The sequence below is a fragment of the Tiliqua scincoides genome, chromosome 4 (genome assembly GCF_035046505.1).
Source record: "Tiliqua scincoides isolate rTilSci1 chromosome 4, rTilSci1.hap2, whole genome shotgun sequence".
In the NCBI taxonomy this organism is placed as follows: domain Eukaryota; kingdom Metazoa; phylum Chordata; class Lepidosauria; order Squamata; family Scincidae; genus Tiliqua; species Tiliqua scincoides.
In genome coordinates, this window is record NC_089824.1 from 24,411,232 (window position 1) to 24,431,605 (window position 20,374).

The 20,374-nt window shown below is 43.7% G+C and overlaps 1 protein-coding gene across 6 annotated transcripts in view; it reads left to right on the forward strand.

Moving 5' to 3' along the window:
* The first annotated feature begins 1,403 nt into the window (after window positions 1–1,403).
* Window positions 1,404–20,374, forward strand: part of UBR5 (ubiquitin protein ligase E3 component n-recognin 5) — a 106,671-nt gene continuing 87,700 nt past the window's right edge. For 5 of the 6 annotated variants that reach the window (XM_066626283.1, XM_066626286.1, XM_066626285.1 and 2 more), the window contains exons 1-5: window positions 1,404–1,685; window positions 16,648–16,692; window positions 17,414–17,495; window positions 17,660–17,736; window positions 18,511–18,630. In XM_066626283.1, the coding sequence (XP_066482380.1) occupies window positions 1,624–1,685; window positions 16,648–16,692; window positions 17,414–17,495; window positions 17,660–17,736; window positions 18,511–18,630 (386 nt within the window). In that variant the 5' untranslated portion in view covers window positions 1,404–1,623. The remainder of the gene's footprint in view (window positions 1,686–16,647; window positions 16,693–17,413; window positions 17,496–17,659; window positions 17,737–18,510; window positions 18,631–20,374) is intronic. The other variant, XM_066626288.1, reaches the window with a different exon arrangement.

The window sequence follows — 20,374 nt, forward strand, 5'->3', positions numbered from 1 at the left end:
CCTGTATTTTATTGAAGTGATCTGTGTCCAGCATTTCAGGTTAAAGAGATCCCCATCAGCTGGTTGCTGTGTGTGAAGCCCTCCTCCCTGACATGCTGCAACAGAGCTTTCAAGACACCACAAGAAGATTCTTTCTGAATGGCGGTGGAGGTGCTCCTGGAAGGGACTACACCAGGTGATGCTGGGGTGTAATTGCTTCCCCCAGTGTCTCTGCACTAGGAAAACTAGCGCATGGAAAGGAAGGCTATGTGTGAAGCCCTCCTCCCTGACATGCTACTTATGTTGCAACAGAGCTCTCAAGACACCACCAGGGGACTCTGTTCTCTCTCTGAGTGGCGGTGGAGGCGCTCCTGGAAGGGACCACACCAGGTGGTGGTAGGGGAGCAGTGCTTCTCCCACAACACATGGGAGCACATGGAAGGGAAGGCTGTGAGGCCCTCCTCCCTGACATGCTACTTATGTTGCAACAGAGCTCTCAAGACACCACCAGGGGACTCTGTTCTCTCTCTGAGTGGCGGTGGAGGCGCTCCTGGAAGGGACCACACCAGGTGGTGGTAGGGGAGCAGTGCTTCTCCCACAACACATGGGAGCACATGGAAGGGAAGGCTGTGAGGCCCTCCTCCCTGACATGCTACTTATGTTGCAACAGAGCTCTCAAGACACCACCAGGGGACTCTGTTCTCTCTCTGAGTGGCGGTGGAGGCGCTCCTGGAAGGAACCACACCAGGTGGTGGTAGGGGAGCAGTGCTTCTCCCACAACACATGGGAGCACATGGAAGGGAAGGCTGTGAGGCCCTCCTCCCTGACATGTTGCTGTTGCAACAAAAGCTCTCAAGACACCACCAGGGGACAATGTTCTCTCTCTGAGTGGCGGTGGAGGCGCCGCACAGAGGACGGCGGGGGCAGCGCTTCCCACAGCACATGGAGCACATGGACGGAAGGCTGTGCTGCTGACAGGACTGCTCACACGCGGGGGGGCCGGGAGACCCAGGGACCCCCACGCCCCGCAGTGGTGTAGTCCAGGTGGGGCTCCCCCGCTGTCATCCTGCCCTCTCGGGGAAGGAGCGACTCTCCCCAGCCCCGCTTCCCTCACAGGCCCAGCAGACGCCTTCCTCCCGCCCCCCCAACAGACGGCGATGACGCGCAGCCCTCGCGCCGCGCACATTCCCTCTGAGCGCTTGAAGCGCCCCACTCGCTCACACACTCCCTCCCCCTCCCAACGGACGTGTGACGTAAGCACGCCCAGCCTGGCGGCGTCGCCCAATCCCCGCGGCGCTGACATCGACGTGGCCGGCCTCGCCTTGAGCGGCGGCCCGCCATTCGCCGACGGAGCCGGAGACACCGCCCCGCCCCCCTCTCCCCGGCGCGGCTCAAGGAGGGAGGGAAGAGCGGGGCCGCTGGAAGTTAAGATGGCGGCGCGTGTGGGAGCGGGGTGCTGACCGAGCCCTTCCCGCGCCGTCGCGAGCCCCCGCCCGGCCCCCTCCCTCGCGCGGAGAGGAGGCGCCCGAGTGTGGTCGCAGCGACACCGCGAGGCAGCGCCGCGTTCCCCGGCCCCCCTCCTCCCCCGCCTTCTCCCCCGCCGCGCCCGGCCCCCGCCCGCCTCCCTCGGGGAGAGAGCGAGACATGACATCGATCCACTTCGTGGTGCACCCGCTGCCGGGCACCGAGGACCAGCTCAATGACCGGTGAGGGGAGGGGAGGGAGCCCCCCGCGCGGGAGGGGGAGGAGCCTCGAGCGTGGGGAGGAGCCTCGTGTGTCTGGCTGGCTGGCTGGAGGGGGAGCCCTGCGAGGAGCTCCGGGGCCTGGCGGGTGTCTCCCCCCCCCCGATTCAGGCTGCCACTGGACCCCCGGCCCCTCCAGGCCGGCCAGGGGAGGGCTCGTGAAGGCTGCGATCCCGGCCGTGCTGGCTGGAGGGCGAATCCCCTGGAGAGCCCTGCCCTGTGCACGCCTCCTCGGAAGTCGGTCCCGTTGTGGTCAGTGGGCTTTACTCCCACGAGAGAGTGGACAGGAGTGCAGCCTCAGGGCCCAATCCTGCACATGCCTCGTCGGAAGAAAGACCCATTATAGCCAATGGGGTTTACTCCTAGGAAAGTGTGGGCAGGATTGTAGCCTCATAGCCCAATCCTATGTGTGCCTACTCAGAAGTAAGTCTCATTATGGTCAGTGGGACTTACTCCCAGGTAAGTGTGGAAGGATTGCCACCTCACAGCCTAATCCTAGGCATACCTACTCAGAAGTAAATCTCATTATGGCCAGTGGGACTTACTCCCAGGAAAGTGTGGACAGGATTACAGCCTCCTGCATCTTTTCAGATTGTGAACCCTTTCAAGACAGGGAACCTTCTCAGAGCTCGATCCTGTGCATCCTTACTTAGAAGTAAGCCCTATTACAGTCAATGGGGCTTACTCCTAGGTAAGTGTGGGCAGGATTGCAGCCTCCTGCATCTTTTCAGATTGCAAAGCCCTTTCAAGACAGGGAACCCTCTCAGAGCCCAATCCTGCACATCCTTACTTAGAAGTAAGCCCTATTATAATCAGTGGGGCTTACTCCCAGGTAAGTGTGGATAGGATTGTAGCCTGAATATAGATGCAAAGAATTGGGCTGCTGGAAATTGTGTCTCTCATTGGTTTCTGCCTCTGGGTTGTCAAGGGTGGGGTGACCTCTCACTGACATGAATCAGAACTTCAGTTGAGGGTGGCAATTCAAGGGTTGTGATGTGGGCATTGGGAGCTGAGCATCATGCTTCTGGTCTCTGCTGTGACCTAACACCCTTAAAACCAATAGGAATCTGAAATGAAAATAAATTTCATTTCTTCTTTTGCCTTTCTGGGATGTTAGATGGGTTTTGTACAGTCAAGACAGGGCTTTCCCAAGCTCATCTAGAAGAACTTGGCTGTCAGTTTTAGGCCAGGATACAAACATCAAAAACATATTTTAGAGTTAAATACGCGTGTAAGAGCAGCACGAATACAATGGAAAAGATAGTGCAGATTATCTGGTAAACTTTGTTGTCCCTGATGTATATAGAAGTTATGTTTATGTAGATATAGAGGAAGTTACTACAATATAGAAAGAGTTCTAGATTACAGTATATTGGGGTTGGCAGTCTTAGTGGGGTTGGCAATCTTAGAACAGTTACATGTACTAGGCTGCAATCTTGCACACAACTGTTTTCTTGTAAGCCCCATTGAACACAGTGGGACTTCTGAGAGAGTGTGCACAGGATTGCACTGACAATCTGGAATGATAATGGAAATGTTAAATCTCTGGTTATGTGAGGTTTCTTCTAATGTTGATCTTCCATAATACAATCTAAAAGTAAAGGTGCTATAGCTAACACAATCTCTTTTTGTGTGTGCGTGTGCATTGCACATGTGTGTATGTGAAATAGATAGCTACAGGGATTGTAAAGACCTATTTTAGTAATTTAGCTAAGGTTGCAACATATTAGAAAAAGTCTTGTCATCTGAGTTTGGAAGGCTAGCTACTGTACTGAGTGAGTAATGTAGGTCAGTATGAGAAGGGCACCTCATGTAAACTTCTGTTGCCTGATTTTAAAAAGAGGGGCTGCAGTTTAAAATTTGTCAGTAGGGTGTGGCTTCTTCCTCTTAAATGACCCGGTGACACATTTTACACTGCAGTGATTGTCATGTGCAGTTGTGAGGAGTATCTAAGAAATTGACTGCCACCTCTGTAATACCTATGAATGTGGCATGTTGTTTGAGTAGTCTTGCAGAATGGTGGAGATATTATTCTGATGGTGTGAGACTAGATAGTAGATTAGCATTTAGACTAGAAAGTAGATTAGCATCTTTGTATAACTGCTGCTACATATGTCTCCTAAATGTTCACTCAGAAGCAAGTCCTGCTGGACTCAGTGGGACTTTTCATGTTTATGATTGTAACTTTAGAGTTTATGCTGTAGTGTTTTTGTGTTTTATACGGTAATCCTGCACAACCCACAGGTGTACACATTTGATCCCTGCACTGTGTATGTGCACTGTGTATGTGCAGTGTTGGGCACAAATGGTGAATGTTTTCCAGCTGCATTCCTCTTTTCTTGAAATTTGAAGCACACTCTATGAAGATGCAATGATTTTAAAAATTCTTAGTAACATACTTGGTGTTCTGCTTTAGATTAAGGCTGAAGGAAATATTTATAGTTTACAAAGCTGTGATAGTAAAGAGAAATAACAGCTGTTTTTACCCAGTACTAAGTTATTTTGATATATCATTTAAAATATTGCATTTAATAAGAACGTCAATGTGTAACACCTTATGAAATGACAAGCACTTATGACTTACCAAGAATTATTTTATAAATCTGTAATAGAATTGTTTGATTGTGCTAAGAAATTGGTGAATTGGGTTCTCATATGTATTTATGGTAGTGATTCAATATTGCCCTTTTTATTATAGGGATTTGTCACTACTAAAAATAGATGCAAATGTTCACTGTTTTTGATTTGATTTGTTGCACTGGCAATTTTGTTCATATTAGTTGACAATCAAAATTTGACCGTGGCAAAATCATGGCATGTTTGAGCACCTGTTCCACTGCTACATGAAAACAATTGTATCTTGAGCTGATAAAACCGAAGTCAGATGAGTGATGTTAGTGTTGTATTTTGGATATATAGTATTTGTTCTGCGAAGGATAAAGATGTTTAATATTGCACAAGTTTTTGAGTCAGAATTTTTGGCTATGATGTCTGTGACTTGTAATCGTGATAACTTCAGAGAGGAAATCTAGATTACATTTTACATTTCTTGAAAAAAGTGCCTCTTAACTCATTACCTCTCTTAGGGCCCAATCATAAGCAGTGTGCACTGGCTTACCACTGCACTGGCTTACCACTGTTGCGCACTGTTGCAAACGTGTTGTTTGCGAGCCCTTAGCACCAGCGGAGCGCCAGAGCTAGTCCAGCGCCAGCAGGTGCGGGGCTAGCACTGTTGGACTGCAGGTACTCTGCCACTCAGCAGTCACCTGAACCACTGGGTAGGTGGGGAGGAGGTGGGGAGGAGGCGTTCCAGGGGGGAGGGTGGGGAGAGGGTTGGATGGAAGTGTGCTGGGGAAGGGAGTGGGGTGTGAGGAAGGTGAGACTGGTGGAGCTCAGCTCCACTGGATCCTGAGCTCTGTGTTGGGCTGCATGGCCTGACATGGAGGCTCTTGATTCTATGGCAGCCCAAGGGCTGCCGCAGAATCGAGAAGCCCCATTGCTGGGCTACTTCCCTTACCTGCGGGAAGGAGACAAAAGTCTCCTTCCCTTGAGGAGCTGCCAGCAGCAGCCCTGTTGCACATAGGATGCTGCAGAAGCTGTTTCAGCGCCGTGACAGTCCCGGTGGAACGGGCAGCTCAGGATTGCACTGCCCGACTCCCCCCATTGGAAATGAGGATTCCCCCTTTTTGAAGTAAGCAGGATTTTAGTTCTGTTTCACAAGCACGAGAGGGTGGGATGGAGTGCAGTACAATTTATTTAACTGTTTGTGCTGCTTTGTGAATTATGTTTTGTTGAACAGTATATAAATATTCTTAAAACTAGTAATAATTGTGATGTAAGTCTATAGCTTTCTTGACTATGTTTGCTGCTATATGTCTAAGGTAGGAGCAAAACTTGACTGCTTACTGCATTTTTAGTGTGTAACAAATGGAGAAACTGCATTAGCACCTTACTCCAAAATGTTTGTGTTGGTGTGCTTTCTTTCAGTATTTTCACAGCTTCCCTGCAATACTGGCATGTAATATCCTTTATGATGTTACCTTGTGCAGCAGTTGGTGTGTCATGTTTTATTTCCTGACCTGGCTAATGTTAGAATTAGGCTGTTAAATTAGACTATCTGCAGAACCTGAAGAAGTACTGTATGTGCTTTCAGTATGGGAGGGGTGAAATTAGAATCTGGTGGTAAATGTGCTTATGCAAGGGTGGGCACCAGGATGCAGGTTTCTTGTTATCTTGTGTGCTCCCTTAGGCATGAAGTGGGCCACTGTGATGTACAGGAAGCTGGACTAGATGGGCCTCTGTCCTGATCCAGCAGGGCTGTTCTTATGCAATGTGAATCTGTCTAGCTACTGTCTAGTATTGCTTATCTCCTGCCATAATGTTATTTTTTTGATAATAAAATTTTTCTGATGTTCTGATTTTCTCTGATTCCTGTCAGGTGCAAGGACGCACACATGACGGACAAATATCATGATGTTACAATATGCAGTGCATGGTAATTTACATGATTGGGGTGAGGGAAAATTTGGTATGAGGTACTGACTTGGCAGTATCTCATGTCTCCCCTAGTGGGTAGTTCTGCTTCCTACCTTCTCAAAATACTCTGACACTGTTTCAAAAGGTTTGTGTATAACTTGTTCAGGGTATTCTGTAGACCAGTGTTTCTCAAACTGTGGGTCAGGTCCCACTAGGTGGGTAGTGAGCCAATTTCAGGTGGATTCCCATTCATTTCCATATTTTATTTTTAATAAATTAGACTTGATGCTACCATGCTCTGCGACTGAATTTGGTGAAATATTACAGACCTGTACTTTGAACAAGGTACTATGTATATGCTTTTAACAATGATAGTAAATGAGATTTGCTCCTGGGTAAGTGGGTAGGATTGCAGCCTAGGATTGTTAAAAATGTTCCTAGATGATGTCACTGCTAGTGGGCCCTGACAGATTCTCATTCTAAAAAGTGCATCCCGGTGCTAAATGTGCAAGACCCACTGCTGTAGCCATTAAACTATGTTGATGAAATCTTCCAAAGTTTGACACATAAAGGTCTAGAAGAGCTTGTATTTGGGTGTGGCCTCTAGGATACACTAGGATACACTAGGACAGTGGTTTCCGAACTCTGAGCCATTGCTCCCTGGGGAGCCACTGAAACCAGCCAGGGGAACTGTGGAATCCTCGAGAAATAATCACCACCCTATACATTGTAGTTCTCAAACATTTAGCACCAGGACCAACTTTTTAGAATAAGAATCTGCTAGGATTCACTGGAAATGATATCGTGACCGGAAGTGACATCATCAAGTAGGAAAATTTTTAATCATCCTACCCATGCTTACCCAGGAGTAAGTCCCATTTACTATCATTGATAAAATCATGTACATAGTAGCTTGTTAAAAGTACAAGTCTGTAACATTTCCCCAAATGCAGTCACATACCATGATAGCATTGAGTCTAATTTATTAAAAGTAAAATATGGAAATGAATGGGGACCCACCTGAAATTGGCTCGCGACCCACCTAGTGGGTCCCGAACCACAGTTTGAGAAATACTGTTGTGTAGGATTGTAACCCTAATGGGGGGCCACAACCAGTGACCCAGTAAGTCAAGAGAGCCACCAGCTGGAAAAGTTAGGGAACCACTGCACTAGAAGAAAAGTTTCTTGTTCAAATGTTTGTGAAGGAGAATTGATGTGTGGAATCTGACTTTTGGGCTTTATGAAATTTACTATAATGTATTCATTTGTTTCAGTGTTACTTTTGTGGTGTTTCTGATGAAATTGCATTGAAATGAATGGAGACTGTACAGCATGATTATATTGTACTCTGTGTGGTGTTCATAATTCCTCCCCCACCCCACTTCCTGTAGTTGAGAACTTGTATTTGCTATCCAAATTAGACTACATTGTGATCCTAAAAAAGATGGGAACAACTTTGGTGTAAGAATTTGAAAACAGAGTACATTAATTTAAAACAAGGTTTTTTTAAATTAAACAAAGCATAGAGAAAAAGCAGATAATTTATAATTATACTTCAGATATTTCTTTGACTGGGTATTTTGGTGTTAGTTTCTTTAATCAGTAAAACAGTCTTGCAAATAAACAAGTTACTAGTTCACAAAAATTGTTACCAACAGAGCAACACATGATGTAAAGCTACAGTAATCCTGGCTTTCTGATGAGTCTACCTGTGTTTTTTATTCACATTTTATATATTTAGATACCTACGTATAATGTGTGAAGTGGTACTAATTTATGGCTCATTGTTTTATGCTTTCTTTCTTTATTCGTGTGAAAAGGACCTACAGAGTTGTAATTTTATGCATATAAAATAACTATTCATAAAGGGTTAAAACTAGATATCATTCACCTAATACCAGGCCACTTCAATAACATTCCCCAGTGCCAACATAAGCTCTTCCTCTGTGCATATTGAAGGGCACAGTATGCACTGTAACATATGTGAATGGTTTGTTCACATTCATACAGAGTGTCTTCTATGGGGAAACCCCATTTCTTTAAATTATCCTTTATTTTCCTACCCTAGCACACAATCTATTTAGATTTCCATACAGGCCAGGATTGTTCTTGGCCAGGCAGCGGGCAGGCGTATGTTTTGATGTTAGGCATATGTTTTGGTGTTCGTTAGTTTGGTGTTAGCCCATTCACTCCTCAGCTCCTTACTTGCTTTCCATAATGCCAGAGCAGTTTGTGGTGACTGGTTGTTGGGGGGTTCCAGTCTGAAGGAAGCTATTCCTCAATCTCAACTGTAGGAATTGATGGCCATAGTATTTGATGGCCATTCTTTTATGCTGATGCCATATATTTGTGACTGTAAAGAACCAATATCTTTCATTTAACGAACACTTCCTTTCCTAGTCCTATGAACTTACTTCTCTTCTGCCGTCAAATAGCTATTAGTATTAGTTACTATACATTAGAACCATTAGTTATTTGATTTTCTCTGTAAACCGCTTTGAACTTTTTGTTGAAAAGTGGTATACAAATACTGTTAATAAATAATAATAATAATAATAATATTAGGAAGCCTACAGTAAAACACGTTATTTTGTAACTAAAAGAAACTGTATTGGGGTAGAAGTGAAGACTTGCCTGTTTCCACTGACTGAACTCAGAGATGCTCTGGGTGTGTCTGAACGTCTTCATAACATTGGAGAAAATCCATTCCTTGTCCCAGGGAACCATGTAGTTCTTGATTAGCACAGATCTTGGCTGGCTTCGAGGCCCAGACAAGATTTTGTGAACTCCTGCTGAGGTGCTTTCATAGCTGGCCCGTTACTTGGCTGAAGGCCTATTCCCACTGTCTAGTAGTATAATGTTGCTTTGTTGTTGGCATGCTTCAGTCTCGGAAGACTATGGTGTCACGCTCTGAATGGTGGTTCTGGAACGGTGTCCTCTCCAGTGCGCGAAGCCTGGGTAAAGTAGGTATGGAGGATAGGCTGTTACCCATGCAGCAAATCTCCCCTCTCCACGTCGCTGAAATGGTCCAATGGAAAGGCAGAGGCCAATAGGTTGGTTCCAGCGGCGTCGCAGGAGTTGCCAGAACGTGACTGCGTTCAGCCATGAACTGCCTCAGGGACTCCGGCTCCGGATTTTGCCTCAAGGTTGACTCCTGAAGCCTTTTCCATAACTGGATGTAGCCACAAGGCAGTGGAGGTTTGGGATCAGTTTTCCTTCTCTCAGATGAGCTGCCTTCCCAGGCTGATGAGTCCCATCTACCCGGTGGCTGCTTAGTCGCCTCTTACGACAAGTACAAACTGAGGGCCTATTCTTATCCCCAGCCCCCAGGGGAAATGTTGCTTATAGCATCCTATAAAAGGAAGAAACATTTTCACAGTTATAAGCATCTAAACTATGTTAATAGGTGTGGGAAGGCTGCAGATAACCAAATCTGTGAATGGGAGGGGGGATGCCTGTAATCTTGGGTGACTGTTCCCTGATACTATTCACCGTTTGTCCATTTCCTGTCTGAACTCATCTGGTTGCTGTTGTGACTCCTTGCTGATCAGAGGGCAAGAAGGGTATGAGCTAGGCAGCCACTTGTAGCATTGTGCTGTATTTCTCACATCTAACTGCTAAGGCCATTGTCTTACCAGTCCCTTATTGCCTTTTCTCATTAATCCAGACAACAGGAGGGAACTGGAACAGGCAGCTGCCTTTAGTAAGGTCCTGTGTTTCCATAGCATAGGAGTGAGATACTACTCTTGTGGCTTCTTGAACTTGGTTGCCTTTTGTCCTTAAATCCAGAAGGCAGAAAGCTATGCAAGAGTCTGGGCTGTCTCCACTGTGAGTGTATGTACACTTTCTTAAATTCACAGAAGCAGTCATAGGACACTGCTGTTTCCTCAGTTGCCGAAACACTGCAGAATGCTGTGTCTGGCCTCTGTGTAGTGGGCATGCACCTTGTTACCTAGATGCAGTCATCATAGCCAACTAGGCAATTGCTTAATTACAAGTTTGGTTTAGCAGAGAGCTGATCTGTGGGGATTGAATGAATGGGTGTAATCTGTGTCTCCACCATTACGGCTTAAAAGTTACTATCTTTTTGATGCTAGAAAAGGCGAGACACCAGCCAGCAAGACCTAACACTGCTTGTAATACAGTTGAGCCAGGGTTTTGAACAATCTGTCTCTCGAAACCCCTTCCTTCTGAGCACTCAAACTTTTTCCCCCCAGTGTCACAGTTGTGGAAAAATAGTATAAGAGAGACAGTACCAGAACTACGTATGTGCACTTATGATATGGAGATAGTAGGTCTTGTACAATCTGTTCTGTTCTGCATCCTTTTACATTTTTAAAATTTGTCAGTTTATCACCCTGATCTTTTTTTCTTTTCTAACGCAGAAGAGTCTGAAGCAAATGAGACTGGCTGGCTTCGTCTCACTGGCCCAGTGCAGGCATGTAGAACCCATTGTTGAAATCTGGGCTCTTGAAGAGACTTCAAGCTCTGCCTATTTCTAGACTTTGCTCTGTCTTGAAACCATAACTAAGCCAGGCTGACAGTCTTATTTTATTAAAAGACTGGTTGCCAAGATCTGCTGTAATTCTATGAATGTCCTAGTGTTGTGGGTTTTTCTGGAAAAACTTTGTTGTCCTACATAAATTGAGATCTTACTTAGCATTTGGATTATGTGTACTTCTGGTTTTAATTTATTCTTCTAGCACATTCCTTCTGTGATTATATGAGATATAAATGTTTTTACATACAATTCCTATGGATAGTCACCTAAAAAAAATTACAATTCTGAAGCTGCCCAATTGTATTGGTATTGTATCGTTCACGATTCTTGTTGTTTTATGAACAATTCACTTTTACATATTGAATGTTTTCCATGTTAAAATAGTGGAAAATTTTCTGGCCCCACATCAATTCTCTAGGTGACAGTCATGAGTTTGAAATACATTCTTCCCTTGTTATCTTCATCTGTTTTAATTTTATCAAGGAAAAAAATGAATACACAAAATAAACTTACAAGTAAAGAAAAAACTTACAACCTAATTCATTCCTGAAAACAGCCCTTACAGTGACGATCTGGATTAATACAATTATTACATTCATTTCAGTGGGAAAAGTTCTATTCATATCAAAGTTTTTAAAATAGGGTTTGGCAGTATTAAGTGATGTTACTGATTTTCAGATCTTGTATATGTTGCAGTGTAAAATGGCGCTTTGTTTTTGTGTGTGGGTCTTTGAATTCAATATAATTGTAAAATCTGGCTAGTGCAACAGTTCTCAAATTTTTCAGCACCAGGACCCAATTTTTCAAAAGATAATATATCCCGACCCACCTGATCACCCCATCCCTTTAGCTGCTCCCACAGCTCATAAGGGAATCACCCACATCATGCACTCTGCCCCAGTGTTCCACCCCTTCCCATCACTTGTCTGGGTGAGAGCCTTGTTGGCTGTGGCCCATCTGGCAGGTCCTGTTGCAGAGAGGGAGCAGAGGCCGTCTCCTCCCACTGCTGAAGTGTCTAGGCTGTCAGCATTCTGCTGCTCCTAGATGCATCAAGTGCTACACAGGCCAAGTGGTGCCCTAGCAAGCCTTGTGTGCGACCCACCAAAAATTGGTTTGCAACTCATAGTTTGAGAACTTTTGCTTAGAGTGAATATAGGTGCAGTCTAAATGTACTTCCCTGGGAGTAAGTCCTATGGAACTTAATGGAACTGACTTCTGAGTAAACATGTATAGGATTGTGCTATAAGAATAGCATCTAGGTGATCAGATGTGAATTGGAAAAATTTTTGGTTTTTCTCCCTCCCCACATTTTCAGTCCAGCAGTGGCTAGTGTTAGGGCAGGGGTGCTCAATAGGTGGATCGCGATCTACCGGTAGATCGCGAGGCAAAATGAGTAGATCGCAGAGCCCTGTCTCTCCAAACTGTTAATATGTCAGTTTCGTCTAGTGACTAGACGAAACTGACATATTTAGCTGACACTAAACTGACACTGAAACTGACACTTTAGCTGTTCTTCAGGCATGCAGCAACAAAACTGACGAAACTGACTAGACTCCAGCAGGGGCTCCATACATTAAAGGGGGTGTCTGTCAGACGCTTCCTTCACCCGGTAGATCTCCGGGCCTTGCTGGGTTTGAAAGTAGCTCTCGAGCCAAAAAAGTGTGAGCACCCCTGTGTTAGGGGGTAGGTTACTTGAATTGTGACCTAGAACGTTTGAACTTATTTTAACACTGCTCTGAATTCTTCTAGGGCCACAGTTCTCTTGCTTTTTCATTTTTGTGGGCCCCTGTATCCATGGAACCAGTATCAGTGGATTCAGTTATCCATGGATTGGATCTGCAGGCACTCTCCCGTGCGCCCCCCCTGGAGGTGAGGGAAGGTCTGCTCCCCTCGTCTCCAGAGGAGCCTTTAAGCTCAGCAGAGGCTGCAGATGTCTGTCCAAGGCATCTGCTAGGCTCAGACTGAGCTTGGCAGCTCAAAACATGTGACTTCCAAGTTCACAGAGAAACTGGAAGTGACTTTTTAATGCCTTATAAGGAATTGGGAGGTCTGGGGAAGCATTAAAAATGTCACTTCCGGTTTCTCCAAGAAACCGGAAGTCACGTGTTTTGAGCTGTCAAGCTCAGTCTGAGTGTGGCAAAGGCCGTGGACGAATGTCTGCGGCCTCTGCTGAGCTCAGGCGTCCCTCCAGAGGAGAGAGGAGCCAGGCTCCCCTCACATCTGGAGAGTCCAGACCATGGGGACAGGTCACCTGTATCTGCAGTTTCAGGTATCTGTGGGGAGTTCCAGAATGGAACCCCCATGGATAAGGGGGGCACACCTGTATAGTGGTTTTCCCCCACTTGAGTTAGGCTCTTAAAGTTCAATCATTTTATTTTTTGAAATGGTAGAATGCAAAAAAGAGATCTATTACAAATGCCACTTGTATCTTTTGATCTTATTACATTTGATGTTAACTGTTTCATTTATTCATTTTTTTGCTATCCTTTATATAAAGGAGGTGTTTCAGAATATAAGAACATGAGTCTGTTTTATAAGGGCTCTTATGCTATCAAGTGTACACTTATGAACAGAAAAAGAGGGAGAAATGGCACAAAGAGAACATGTGTTCTGAATCTTCAACGCAGAATGGAGAGATACCAAATCTTTCCTGCCTTTAAGCCAATTGTTTTTTTCCTGTTCTGATGATAGTTTGGTTTTATATCTAAAAAAAGTCTGGATATGAGAAGAAAAAAGGCAAGTGAATTGTATGAATGTCTTTCAAAATGAGTGAAGTTAGCAAGTCTGTCACCTTGAATGTGAGTACTGAGGCATAAAGTACTGGCAGCTAATGGCACTTCCATTAACTTTCTCTTCCATATAGGGAACAATTTATACCAGTGATTCTCAAACTCTGAGGGAGCTTTACTCCCACAGTAAGTCTTTGTGGGGTGGGGCAAAGGCAGTCCCTAAGGGGGGGAAGAGGAGGTACTTTCACTTACTTGTCTCAGTGAGGGCTGCTGGAGACTGCAGGAGGTGTGGGGAGCCAAGCGCAGCCCTCCGCAGTGCTCCCCAAGGCTTTGAATCTTGAAAACACAAGATTGGAGCAATTGCAAAGCACTTCCTGTTTGCAGGAACAATTGCAAAGCACTTCCTATTTGCAGGAGGTGCACTGCAATTGCTCTGTTTCAAGATTCCAAGCCTCAGGGAGCAGTGCTGAGGGTTGCGCTGGGCTCCCCATATCTCCTGCAGCCTCCAGCAGCCCTCACTGAGACAAGTAAGTGAAAATGCCCCCCTTAGGGACGCAATCCTGGAGATCAGTTCCCTGCCTCTCCTCCCTGCCCCCTAAAGGGATGGGGCAAGTGTAACTTTAACTGGTGGGTCACGACCCTGCAGTTTGAGAACCACTGTTCTATACAGTACTTGCATAAATGGGGAAATTGGGGCTTACCTGTGAATTCCCCTTTTCATGGGATCTAGAGTAGCTCAGATTTGTGCATCTGGGAAGGTCCACTGCCCTAGCAGGCAGGGTCAGATGATCTAAGTTTTTGAATGAGGACGGGCTCTCCAGATCCCCCAGACAGGTACAGGCATCATGAATATCGCCATGTATCAGTGAATACATGAACAAGAACAAACACAGGCCATCAATAGGTACTTGTCAGAAAAATTATGTACAAGGTAGGGGATCCTGCTGAATTCCCCATGTTCCATGGGGATATCACTGCACTGTGATCAGTGTGTTTCCCTTCCAATTTTAGATGTGCACATCTCAATCAGTTAGGATGAGTAGACTGAGCCACCTTGGAACCACTGAGAAGAGGAATTCAGCCTTAAGCATCTGAGATGTATCCAAGCAGTGCCTCCCTAAGGGTGGAAATTACTCAGAGGACCCCATGCCACCTTCTGCACTACCTGCCCGCCAAAGGCAGCATCAGCTGAGGTGTACGTGTTGAGGTGTGCACCAAACTCTGGATTACTTTCCTGCAGATTGCCTTGAGGCTGTGGTTCTCAAACCGCGGCGTCAGAGAACCCTGGCCTCTGCCTCCTTATAGGCAGGGGAAGGCAGTGATGCAGTCCATGGGATCATGCTGCTTTGGAGGGGTGCAGGGTCTTGCTGCCAGTTACCAGAGCCTGCAGCACGCTCCAGGGTTGCGGGGAGTCGCCTCCGCAGCCTCACGCTCACAAAACTGAAGGTGGTTGTGATTGCAATTTTTACGGACTCTGCAGTGTGGGGAGCCCTGCGGAGGCTAAATGTGGTGGCTCCCTGTACTTCTGGGAGGCTGCTTCAGGCTCTGGTAAGTGGCAGCAAGCCCCTGTGTCCTTCCAAAGCGGCATGATCCAGTGCAGTGTTTCTCAAACTGTAGGTTGGGACACACTAGGTGGGTCGCGAGCCAATTTCAGGTGGGTCCCTGTTCATTTCAACATCTTATTTTTAATTTATTAGACTTGATGCTACCATGGTATGCGACTGCATTGGGGAAATGTTACAGACCTGTACTTTTAAGAAGCTTCTATGCTTTTAACAATGATAGTCAATGGGACTTGCTCTTGGGTAAGTGTGGGTAGGATTGCAGCCTAGGATTGTTAAAAATGTTCCTGCTTGATGATGTCACTTCTGGTGGGTTCTGACAGATTCTCATTCTAAAAAGTGGACCCCAGTGCTAAATATGTGAGAACCACTGATCCAGTGGATCGTGTTGCTGCCGCCTTTCCACCCCCGCACACACTTACTGAGGCTCAAACGCTCCCTGAGAGTTTGAGAACAGCCTCCTTGTGGGAATGGCAGACTCTGTTGGTTGCTGCTCCCCAGCCCTGAAATAGTGACCTTACTTGTGGGCCTTACTGCCTAAATACCATCTTACTTGTGGGCCTAATAGACTGCAACTGTGCACTCCATGATCCGTTGAGATACAGTGGAGGGAGAAAACCTGTACTCCAATTTTGCCTTAAATGTTATAAACATAAGTGGTATTTTTCCTTGGTCATTCCATTGATTAAAACAGAAGAAATGTTGGATTCTGCATTCTTGCTGTTAGCATAGTGTTCTTGATCTCCATTCATACAGTGCATGAAAAGGTTTGTTTGGTGGTGGTCAAACAAGGAGACAGGTTGCATGCATGCATATTGAAGTTGGGAGACTTCCAGGTGTCAGTGGCGCATTGGACTTATTTATACAATACTAACCATTTCCTTTTTTTCTCAACAAAGTATGAGAGGACAGGTCCCTGCCCTAAGGAGTTTACAATCTATAATGTGACAAATAGGAAGGAAATGGAGGTGAAGTAGACAGGGGAATGCAATGTACATGCAATGTAACTTTAGTTACATGTGCTTGGGATTAATTACACAATGCTATGGGCACTAAAGTTTTGTGAAAACTTGGTTTTGAGAAATGATTTGAATTGACAAGGGGCATTATGCAGGTGTTCTGAGATGCAGTTCAAGCGCAGAGGGAACAATAAGGGGGGAAGAGTGAAGTTATTTAAAGGAGCAGGGGACATTTGAAGAATATCTTGGAAATATGGAAAGGTGTTTTTCTGATTTTGAATGCCGAGTTGAAGGATACTAGACTAGAGAGAACTCTGAAAGTAAGAAGGAGAGTTTAGTGCTAGAATTGGACTTAGATTAGTATGAAAAAGTTGAATATTTATATTATTGTTTGAGTGATTTTTCAGTTCTGTTGAAAAGCGGGTAAACAGTGGTTCTCATCACTTTTCAATATGCAGATGATTCCACTTTAATTATGTTTCTCTTAGTTTATTTTTAAAGTAGCCTAACAACAATCACCTACTCTTTAATATTTACAAGTTGTCCCATTTCCTTGATCAGGAAATTCTGCTCATTTGCCACTATGGCTTTTGAGTTTTTATATGCTGTTATCTATAAATTAATCTGGTGGCTGTAAGGTAAACTGTGGCAAGAAACATATGCTGATTTATTGAAGCTTGATTTTGTTTTTCCTTGCAGATTAAGGGAAGTTTCGGAGAAACTCAACAAATACAATTTAAACAGGTGAGGTGGCATTAGAGGTGGTCATGATATGGAAAAAGTGACTTTAGGGAATTGGTTCAGAATCCGTGTTGCCCCTCTGTTACCATAGCCCAAGTCATTTAGGTAGGCAACTGTGGGAGGGAAGAGTGGGTAGTGGGTGCCTTGGACATGGTGTCATGTGGATGTGGCTCTGTGTTGGACTTTTCATTGGTCTCCAGAATAATTGCAGCAGAACTGCAATTCTACCTACATCTCAGTTCTGTCCATGTCTCATTTTTTTAGAGAAAGGTACACTTGTGTTGAATTATACAGTTGAAATATGAACTGCCACCCCATGGGTCACAGCCCTCAGATCCTTTTTGGTCCTGCATGTTGAAACATTCTCAAATTTGTGGCACTTTGAGTTCATTTTTTAAGCAAGACTGAATGTACGTAAAATAATAAATATCAACAAATACATGTGAGGACATGATAATACCTGTCTTTATAAACTTGAAAAAAGCCTAAGCATCTACTTCATAACGGTTTGCAACTAAGCAGTTGAAATAAAAAGCATTCATTAAGATTTTGTTCATTTTCTGTTATTAATGATTGAGAATAAGTCTGTTTCAACTAATGTATTTTAAGTCATTTTCGGATGTTATATCTATTCATTGTACATTCCATGTGCCATGTGTTTTCTTTTGTTTCTTGGTGTTAAGAGACTTAAAAAATGTTACACATGCTCACTTTTTGTTTTCAGCCACCCCCCTTTGAATGTATTGGAACAGGCTACTATTAAACAGTGTGTGGTTGGACCAAATCATGCTGCATTTCTTCTTGAGGTAAATTGTTCAAAATATGTTTAGACAACAATATTGTTAATAAAATTAAACCTAATTTTCACAACCTCAATTACACCAGATTTACTGGCAACAGAGAATTTGATTTTTCTGTAATTTGTTTGACTTCATTTCATATTGGACACTTTTTCTTGTTTTAAATCTAGGATGGTAGAGTCTGCAGGATTGGCTTTTTAGTTCAGCCAGACAGATTGGAATTGGGTAAACCTGATAATAATGATGGGTAAGGATAATTTTTGTTCTATAGTTTACAGAAATCTTACTTTTTGATCAGTTATTTTGTAAAATAATCATAGGTTTTTAAAACTGTAATTGAAAATAAATGTGGGGTGGGTGGTGGAATCATGTTTCCAGGCATCCTGGTTTTGTAAGTTGCTAATGGCTTTAGATACCTTAGTGAATAATTATGGCCAATAACCTATCTGTATATTAAAAAGTTGGAACGGAATAATAAAATGCTAAAAATAATTCACGCAGTATTTAATAATATACATTTGAGTTCTGAAATAGAGTACCCTGAAATATTCAAGCATGAGATTACATTTTTCTTTATGTTGACAGGGCATACTTTCTAGATCCATATTTTTGTTTGGTTTAAAATGCTCTTATTATAGAATTACTATCATATTCAAGTTGGGGTTGATATGGGGTTAATGGCTTGGCATTGACTTGCAAATATATTAGCTTATCTAATGCATATTCATTCATTTGGAGACATACTTCTGCAGATTCACCATGACTGTTGATACCGAAGGGTTTTTTTTAATAAGAAATTTTGTTTTTCATCAAATGTGTTAAGCATGCTCTGCATGCTTTTTCTTTTTTTCATGGTAGTCATCATATCCTGCAGTTAAGGTTTGAAGATTCCCCAAGGGTGTTGCTTAAGCTGGTGTGTTACCAGACTAAATCCCTGAGAATTTAAACCTGGGATTCCAGGCTTTGTTCTTTAACCCATTTGGGATTGTATTGTGACTGATCTACCATCTTTTACTTTCAGTTCAAAGTTGAGCAGTGGCTCAGGGGCAGGAAGGACATCCAGGCCAGGCAGGACTAGTGATTCCCCATGGTTTCTGTCTGGTTCTGAAACTCTGGGCAGACTGGCAGGCAACACCCTTGGGTAAGTTTTGGTAGGGTTGAGGCTGCAACCTGTTTGTACCATTCTTGGTTATGTGTGACTACACATAACATTGTCTCATGTATGAAGACCATTGGAATGCAGCAATGGTTTAGTTTAGTTTTGGGGAAAAAATGCTATGAAGCAGCTTCTGATTTTTTTCCTTCAAATTCTAGGTTTAATTGAGCAGTTTGTAATTTACTTCAACCCTCATACAACAGTTGATTTTACTGTGGGTAGTCCTTTCAGAATGTTATTTTTTTATAGTGATAATTTTAGGGGAATAATGTTGATTTAATGCCACAATTCTGCTTAAATATCTTTCATATTGTGGCACTAATATTAAAAACAAATAAAAATGTTTGCAGCAGCAGTTCTGGGGGCTTGTCACAGCCGGTGTTCCATTACATTTGTTGGCCAAACTTGTGGGATAAAGCTAATAAGTAGCATGCAGAGCATTTTGCTCCTGGAGGCTGCGCATGCAAGCCACCTTCTGCTAGCTGTTCCCCTTCTGGCTTCCAGGGGGTTTGCTTCCCTGATCCATGCCACTACCAAGGGTCTATGATACTCATCAGTGGCTATTTGGGGATTTTTAAGAGGAGAGGTGGTGGGGAAGATGATTTTGTATTTGTACAGCTTCTGTGGGCGCAACATGGTGTATACTACCTAGTACATTTGAAAGTTAAACCATTATTGGATTTCTAGTTAAAACCAGTTTGTTGGTAGCAAACTTGCAATTATTGTTGTCTTATGTTGCTGCATTATTTTGGTATGCTTCACTGTCTCAGTTTCAAGAAAGTCAAGCAAAATAGATGAACAGCTTCATGTTTGATGTCAAGTGTAGTCAGTAAAAAATTAAACTTAAAAAACCGCCTGGTTCATCCTAAGGCTGTGGTTTCCAAACTGTGTGCCATGGTGTCTCATGGCACTGTGGCGAACTCATGCCTGCCATGGGATGTCCCTGGTGCTTCCCAGCTTTCCCGGGTGCTGCTATTATGGATTGTGAGAGATTTCACAAGATTCTCACTTGATCTCAACATGGCAGCACCTGGGAGAATGGGGAAGAAGAGGCTGCTGCAAAAGAAGTGTTCCATGACTTTGGTAAGTGTGGGATCCACTGTCCTAAAAGAAAAATCCCAACTTATAGAAAGATCTTGCATTTACGAATCAAAGTTAACTGTGTTTTAAGATGAGCAGGTTCTTGTTGATTTCAAAGGAAGGAAGAATATTTCTGAGGCAATTCATAATTCTTACTATTCTTACATAATTCTTACAATCCATAATTCTTACATCCCTCATAGGATGCATTAGTCTAAAACAATCCAAAAACTGCTATTCTTTTTTTCAGAGAAAATGCTGTTTAATTTAAAAGAAAGTCATATTGTAATGATTTGTAGGGTGACAGATTCTATGGGCTCTTGGATATGTGGAATATCCTTTTGCTCATAAATAGGCTTAGTAGTTCTTTGAAATATATCAGAAATTGAATGGAATAATCAATAGAAAAGCCACAAGTAAAGATATTCTGTTGAAAGGCTTGATGTGTATTCTGCTCCAGAGGAATCTTACAGATGCTTAGAACATTCTGTGGTATATGAAAAGACATAATTTTTTGCATTAGCTTTAATTGTATAAATTGTGTTATGAAGGTCATGTAGATGATACTTAGATGACAGTGAAATTTAAATATATATTTTTAATTAGTTCAAATGCATTGATATGTTGCCTTTTGAAAAAAAATTCCTCA